The 8227-nt window shown below is 40.2% G+C and overlaps 1 protein-coding gene across 2 annotated transcripts in view; it reads left to right on the top strand.

The window, feature by feature from the left end:
- The first annotated feature begins 6739 nt into the window (after positions 1–6739).
- The window catches only part of LOC127451974 (uncharacterized), a 49154-nt gene continuing 47666 nt past the window's right edge, over positions 6740–8227 (top strand). For both annotated transcript variants that reach the window (XM_051717075.1, XM_051717074.1), the window contains exons 1-3: positions 6740–6886; positions 7422–7766; positions 7857–8213. In XM_051717075.1, the coding sequence (XP_051573035.1) occupies positions 6808–6886; positions 7422–7766; positions 7857–8213 (781 nt within the window). In that variant the 5' untranslated portion in view covers positions 6740–6807. The remainder of the gene's footprint in view (positions 6887–7421; positions 7767–7856; positions 8214–8227) is intronic.

The raw sequence follows: 8227 nt of genomic DNA, 5'->3' as shown, positions 1-8227 counted from the left end.
TCCATGAGCACTTAACCAGTCATTAAAAAAAAAAAAAAATCCTGTTGCACTTTATTCTGTTTTGAATACCATTCTGATGCTAGTGAAACTTTGTAATATGGCACTTTTCATACCACTGTCTCCTTAAGATGATTCGCTTATGTTTTCCTCTTTTGTAAGTCGCTTTGGATAAAAGTGTCTGCCAAATGAATAAATGTAAATATAAAACAATCTGACTGCCTTGGCGCCGCCCCCAGCTGATGGCACCCAAGGCGACCACCTAGTCCGCCTATGTCTAGAAACAACCCTAAAGGTGCGTCCCAAACCGCAAACTTCTGCACTATTTTACGTCATTTTGAAGTGTAAGTAGTGCGAGTAATATAAGCACAGCATAGTTCTAGCGGGAAGACTCGGAGCTGTACATCATCGCACCATTAGCTAGGTAGCTCCTAGACAATCACATGTCAGCCATCACTTTATAAGTCTGCTTACAATCTATCACGTTGCTGTTTCAGTGTGCCAACATGGCAACATCATTCTATAGCTCTGGACATGGATTAGTCACTGCTGCTTACCTTATTCCAGGATCAACAGCTCCTCGCCGCAGCACGCGTCTGCAATTTCAGGATTTTCAGTGGGATCGTGGCCCTCTTGGAATGATAATAGACATGTTAATGGCAACTCCATCAACTCTCCAGGCCACAGGTGAACCAGTTCACATAACAACTCGGGAAGCCCGCCTTCCCTCCCCAATGATGCCGTTGCTTCATCTCAACTTTCTGCTCTGCATCAAACCTTTGGGTGTAAATGATCAGCAAACCCAGATCTTCATCCGTATCTCAGTCACAAAGGAGACCTCCCTCAGTCGAGCCACCGCATCCACAGCAAATGGAATGCATGACCCGGTATGTGTGTTCCTGGCCAAGTCCATCAAAATCATCGCCTCAAGGCAGCAGCTGATTCCCATCCGAAATAAGCTAAGTTCTCAATCATATGCATCAAATGCATTCAGAGGATGGTTTATGGGTCTAGGCTTTCTGTTGCCTATGTTGTCTGTTCAATATAAACCTCATCTGCATCAATATAAAAATCAAGAGCCAATATTTCATTTCAGTAGATCATTCAGCTCTCATAGTAATGGCAGACAATCACGTTTTCACAGCATGATGGCCATGAGGGTAACTCAGTTAAGGTTCACTATGCATATTAATTTACCATGTTGCATGCCCGACTGTTCCCCTATCGGGGAATCATGATATTTTATTCCGGCATGTCATGATGCACAATGCTCGTTGTACGGGGTCTCATCACTCCATTCAGATAAAATATCCTTGTTTTGTTGGCCGCCCTATCACTCGAAAATCACGTAGTGTTTCTTACTCTGTATGTCTACTTCCACGTTCTCCATAAGGAAGCACCACTGTTGTTGCGCACCTCTAACAGCAGTAGGCTCCGCCATTACATTCCTTAATACATCAGATAATTTAATTTACAGCGTAATGCATTTTGCTGCCTTATATGACCAAGTCATACAGGGGGTAATTCCTATTTCACAGTACATTTACAATTTATTACTCATTCAGGCATCATTAAAGTGCAGAAATTTGTATTATATTTTGCTCCATAAATCATTTATTCTCTTATCACTGTTCAGACCATGTGTCAATCAATGGGGACTTTCAAGCATTGGGGCTTATCAATGTTCCAAATTTCAAAGCTCATTACGAGTTTAACAACTATGTCAGCTACATTACATTTTAATTTAAGTATCTATGCATTTCAGTATTTGCTCTCTTCACTTTTAATGCACTCGGATGTTACATTGAGTAGCAGATAAGTTAGGTTTTGCTAATCATTGGATAAAACCTGTACCGGATTAGTTTTTCACAGAATTCAAAATTTCAAAAGCTCATTATTTTCTATATTGCTACTATTTATTTTCTATTCCTGCTGGTAAGTCATAAGCTCCCTCCTAATGCTTTCTACGTTATTTCTACAACTATGTTGCCTAAACGCATTTATTGATTTTTAAAGTAACCAATGTTTTGCTTTTCGCTCTGTTCACTGCAAATATATTGCGGTCAAGGCAGCTTACATTTAGCAGCAGGTAAGTACAATTCGTTCACTCTTGGATAAAATTGTGCTGGATTAGCGTTCTTGATAAGCAGATACTGAATATTCAGCCCACTGAAGCTTTACATGTCATGGACCATGCGTCGTGCTGGTTTTACAGGATTCATCAGGAGCTTAAGCTTCAATCATCACATCTTTCACATCTACATACTTCAACCCCATTCAAGGCTGGCCACGGCACCCTCCTCTCTAAAGCAAACATCAAGACGCTTCCAAAAGTCATACCCATTTACCCCGCTGCTCATTTCGGCATCATGTAGCAAATTGTACTTCACTGTCCGGCTCACAAATGACTGTAGTAATAGTCTGCACATTTAAATCTCCATCTGAAGGCTCATACCGGATCATTCCATATTTTAAGCTCCCGTCCATACGCACCTGCTCCTATTCTCTGCTCCTCTATTCCTGTGCCACTCTCAGCTCCACCTGGATGTTTATACAAATTTTCTCACAAACCGGGCATTCCCTCTCCAATAAATAATAATTAAAAAAACAGCCCTTATACGTCTCTCAATTTCCGGCATTGTGCTCTATTTCCCCAGATGCAAGCTTCCCCGCCTCTCTGATAATTAGACAGATCATTAGTTCACATTTCCTTCCTTCCCGCGCAGTTTCAGCTTCTATATTCAATCTCCTGTCCCCTTGGGTCACCTTATTTCGCCATGTGCATCAGTCATCAAGGCCAATCTATCCCTCGCCTCCTCACGCTAGCCATTTGGTCGATAACACTCTGACAACGTATCTATTGATGACCACTGTCGATCGGACCTCAAATTCTGTCCCCGTTGCTAATCACCGGAACTGATTTTCCATTTTCCATAACAAAACCCTGAAACCTCAGATGGCATGTCCTTTTTCAAGGATGCATGCCCTCCGAAGGTCTTGAGGCTACGTATAGGAACATGATTTGTAGGGAAATGGCCAGACTAATTTTTCACTTGCGCCAGCTCCCCTTCATCCGCATTTTACAAATTCACCCCATCGCCAGCGTATTATGGGGTTCCCCAGGGCACGCAATGTATCGTTGTTTTTGAGACACCACCATCGCCATCATCAAAGGCAGGTCCTCCTCCAGGCTCCCTAGCCCCTACTGAGACATTTGACATGGCAGAGCAGCAACTGAACCCCATTCTCTCAGCCGAGCACATTCCCAGGTTTTTCAATTCAATCGCTACTCTATCTCGTTTCAGGAGTTCCATTGACTATGTCCCTCCGCCAGCATACTTATCATCCCCTGCCCACACCTTTCGAACCTTCTACCGGACTAAGCCCCTCACTCCTCCCCTTTAGATTTAGCTAAATCTCATGCAGAAGGACTCATCCAGTCAATGCTTTTTTCACTTTTTTTTTTTCAAACACTCCAAAACAGACCACTCGGGTTGCGGTTGTAGCGTAACAATATCTATAATCTCCAGCTCCTCCTGCCTCGACACCTCCACTGCATATATCCACAAACTAGTTCACAATTCGCATATGACCCCTTAAATATTGCAATCCCTCCCCAGTCTCGGGGCACTCATTCAGAATTGGTGCGGCCACAATGGCTGCTCATCAAGGACTATCAGAACCCACAATCAGATGCTCGGCTGCTGGTTTTACTCATCCTACCAGAAATAATTCGACCCAACCTCAAATCATCACACATGCTCAAATCTCCTCAGCCATAAGTTTTCATACCTATCTGGTAGCGGTCGGGGGCTCTCACTGCTCATCCACATCTTTACTACACTTATCAAATTCAAGCACATCTATTGTCCTGCAAGGACACTGCATAACCATATCCACCCTCCTCACCAGGGCTTCCACAATCCCAATCATGGTTTTCCTTTGCATAGGTACTGCACAAGCCTAGCTCGCCCTCGTTGAAGGGCTCATAATCAACATGGGATATTTTTCAACAAAAGGTATTGCATGCAACGTCACCATTATCGGATGGCTTTACGCTACGTTTTTCATCTTTTTGGCAAAGATAACCATCTAAAAACACAGCCCTCATCGGAGGGTTCATAATCAAATGTTGTTTATCTTTCAACAAAAGATACTGCATAACAACGTCGGCCTATCATAGGGCCTCATATCATGATGTCCATCTTTTGGCAAAAATTCTACATAACCATGGGCTCCTCGACGGAGGGCCCAAAATCAAACTCAAGGACAAAATCAAACTCAACAAGGACAAAATCAAACTCAAAGACAAAATTAAAAAAAAAATCACTCTATGTCATTATATCATTAAATCCATCAGTAAACGAGAGCATGACTTATCCTATTGCAAAGGTATTGCACAACCATGCCAGGGATTTGTGTATTTCACGCTAAGTTTCAATTCTAGGTTTTCACATCTCCTTTTCTCTTCTCCAGTTTAAACGCCAAACACGAGACCTGGTTCGTAACCTGACCATATCTTCTCTTTTGGGGGGTAGTATTTTTATTTCTCTCTTTTGGAGTAGGCTCCTCGCCCCTGCCTCCTATCTCTGGCAGGATCTGACGGTTCCGAGTACAACATCTTCGGACCGCCAGATGGAGCTTACTCCAAAGAGAGACATTACGTTCCTGTTTCATATTCATCAAATAAATGTCATCTTAATCTTTACTCAAGTCTGCGAGTCTTCCAGATAGAAGTATGTTTACACTGAAAATGCAACAAAAAGAAGTGTAGTACGAGTACCCGGATGATGCATTTTTTCGACCATTGAAACAGAGTGGAATGTTGGTCACTTTGTGCACTCAGAGCACGCAGCTTGCCATACATAGCGGAAGGGGCGGAGTTACCGGCATTGATGGTGATCTGGCAAAACAATTGTAAATAATGGAGAATATGACAACTAACGAAACTTCTGTGAATACAGCACTTTATAAATGTGAGTTAAGCACTTTACCATCATACCGTGCTGTGTGAATGTATATTATTGAGATATAAGTGTTGAACTGAGGTTGGATAGCATGCAAAAGCTAGCGGCAACACACTTGGGTTTGAAACGTCACATCCGTCAGCTGTTAAAATGCCGAACGCTGACGTGAAGTAAAAAACTGTTAAATGCTCCATTTGGGATGATGCTACACTTTGAAAATTCATACACTACATGGCTGAGTGCATAGTACATTTTGTAAGTGTGTAGTTTGGGACACAGCTTATGTGTTCTGTGAGTCAGGTAAAGAGGTTATAACATTTTAGTTCCAACCATGGAATTTTAACATTTGAGAACAGTTCTAAAAACTGTATAAGTACATTGTAAGTTTTATTTTTGTGCATAAAACTTCCATGTGATGAATGGACAAACAGTGATTCCCACAGGCAAGCACAGCCTGAAAGATCCAAGTTCCAACAGCAATCCTAAATGAGACAACACATTAAACAATATACAGTTGAAGTCAGAAGTTTACATACACTTTAGCCAAATACATTTAAACTCCTGATTTCACAAGTCCTGATATTTAATCATAGAAAACATTCCCTGTCTTAGGTCAGTTAGTATCACTACTTTATTTTAAGAATGTGAAATGTCAGGATAATAGTAGAGAGAATTATTTATTTCAGCTTTTCTTTCTTTCATCACATTCCCAGTGGGTAAGGTAGTTTACATACACTTTGTTAGTATTTGGTAGCATTGCCTTTAAATTGTTTAATTTGGGTCAAACATTTTGGGTAGCCTTACACAAGCTTCTCACAATAAGTTGCTGGAATTTTGGCCCATTCCTCCTGACAGAACTGGTGTAACTGTGTCAGGTTGTACGCCTCCTTGCTCGCACATGCTTTTTCAGTTCTGCCCACAAATTTTTTATCGTATTGAGGTCAGGGCAGTGGCTTCCTTGCTGAGCAGCCTTTCAGGTTATCGCTATATAGGACTTTTTTTACTGTGGATATAGATGCTTGTCTACCGGTTTCCTCCAGCATCTTCAGAAGGTTCTTTGCAGTTGTTCTGGGATTGATTTGCACTTTTCGCACCAAACTACACATCTCTAGAAGACAGAATGCATCTCCTTCCTGAGCGGTATGATGGCTGTGTGGTCCCATTGTATTTATACTTGAGTACTATTGTTTGTACAGATGAACGTGGTACCTTTTAGGTGTTTAGAAATTGCCACCAAGGATGATCCAGACTTATGGAGGTCCACAATTTTTTTTCTGAGGTCTTGGCTGATTTCTTTTGATTTTCCCATGATGTCAAGTAAAGAGGCACTGAGTTTGAAGGTAGGCCTTAAAATAAATCCTCAGGTACACCTCCAATTGACTCCAATTAGCCTATCAGAAGCTAATTGGCTAATTGTCTAAAGGCTTGACATCATTTTCTGGAATTTTCCAAGCTGCTTAAAGGCACAGTTAACTTAGTGTATGTAAAGTTCAGACTGACTAGAATTGTGATATAGTCAATTAAAAGGGAAACAATGATGAGCTGCAAAGAGGTATAAGCTATTTAAAAAAAAATGTCAAGCATAATAAAATATCAGGAAATACACATGAATTGTGCGGTTTCAGATTACTCCCTTTAGTGATGCGTTTCATGTTTAAGGAGGTTCTTCATAGTGATGTTTTTTCAACTTAATCAGAACTGGTTTGTCTGGATAAACTGTAGTGCCACAGAAACTTTTATTTTTTTTGGTTATTATTATAAGATAACAGGTTTCAGCATGTTGTCTGCATCCACCAGAATGCTCACAAACAAATCTACACTTTGACTGTGTTGATCCACAGAGATGATCATATTCTCATCTCAACTGAAATTGGATCTATTTATGTTAATCTTTATGGCAGCCATTCTAAATATATCGGATGGTATGTACATTTTTGTCTCTCTTAAAGTAATGCTGGAGAAAATGCCCAAAACTGATTATGCACAATTTAAATCTATGCAAATATTCAGTACACTAACAGTCACAAGTAAAAACTTTTGATCAAAAATGTTTGCTTAAATACTTAGTTGACAGATCTATGAATTACTTTACAAAACTAACATTTCAATATTTATTTATTTATTATTTTTGTTTAATGGATAATTTGAAGTGGATGAGGGAAAAGCAGTTAATGTACTGTAAGTGTAAAGTGTCCAGCATACATGGGAACCCACTCAAAGGCTAAACTGAGCCTTTTCAAAAAGAAAATGAAAGTATTTCTGACAGCATCTAACAAAGACAGTTTGTTTGTGAACATTATGTCTGAAAGTGAATATTTTGTACCAGAGATGATGGTTCCTTGGTAGGACTTTATAGATTTAAAGATGATTCTAAATTAAAAGAAAAACTACAAAACAAACTTTACTTAATTTCTCTCTGTCTCTTTAATTTTCATGGAAAAATTATTTTGTTTTCAGGGTTCATTGTGAAAGGTCCTTCTCGTCCTCTGGTGGTTCCTCTGGGAGGTTCAGTTGTTTTGCCCTGTTTTGTTGACAAACCCTTACTAACCGAAGGACTGAAGGTTGAATGGAGAAGATCAGACTCAGATACTCCGGTTCATCTGTATCAAGATGGTGAGAGTAAACCAGAGGTCCAGCAGCAGGATTATCATGATAGAGCTCATTTCTTTACTGACCAGATTCAACATGGAAATTTCTCCCTCCTGTTGAACAATGTGAGAGTTGAAGATGAGGGAACATACAGATGTAAAGTTTACAGTGAGCTGGATTCTGGTGAAACTGTTGTTGAAATTAAACATGTTGGTGAGTGAGAACCACATGCGTTCCAAGTGTACATAGTATTTCTTAAATACTGCCAGGTGTAAGCTGATATTTCACTGTTTATTCTTTCAGAGCGTTTGATAGTATCAGGATCGAGACTTTCTATATCTGCGTATGTGGGTGATGACGTCAATCTGAACTGCTCTGTGGACTCTCACATCACACCTGAAGAGATTGAAGAGGTTTCATGGAAGAAAATCAATAAAGATGGAGATATTCTGGTTCTGCTCTTCCAAAACAAAGAAATTAAACCAGAATCATCATATGAGCGATACATGGATAGAGTTGAGTTCTTCACTGATGAAATTCCCAAAGGAAACTTCTCTCTCAGACTGAAGAGTGTCAGAACTGAAGATAAAGGAGTTTACATGTGTCAAGTGTTTGCTGGAGATTTTTCAGCCAACACAACTGTAGTACTAGAGGAACTGGGTAAGTAAAATATA

Source organism: Myxocyprinus asiaticus, chromosome 14 (genome assembly GCF_019703515.2).
Source record: "Myxocyprinus asiaticus isolate MX2 ecotype Aquarium Trade chromosome 14, UBuf_Myxa_2, whole genome shotgun sequence".
NCBI classification, from domain to species: domain Eukaryota; kingdom Metazoa; phylum Chordata; class Actinopteri; order Cypriniformes; family Catostomidae; genus Myxocyprinus; species Myxocyprinus asiaticus.
Note: the sequence above shows the minus strand (reverse complement) of the source record. Positions and strands in the feature narration are given on the sequence as shown.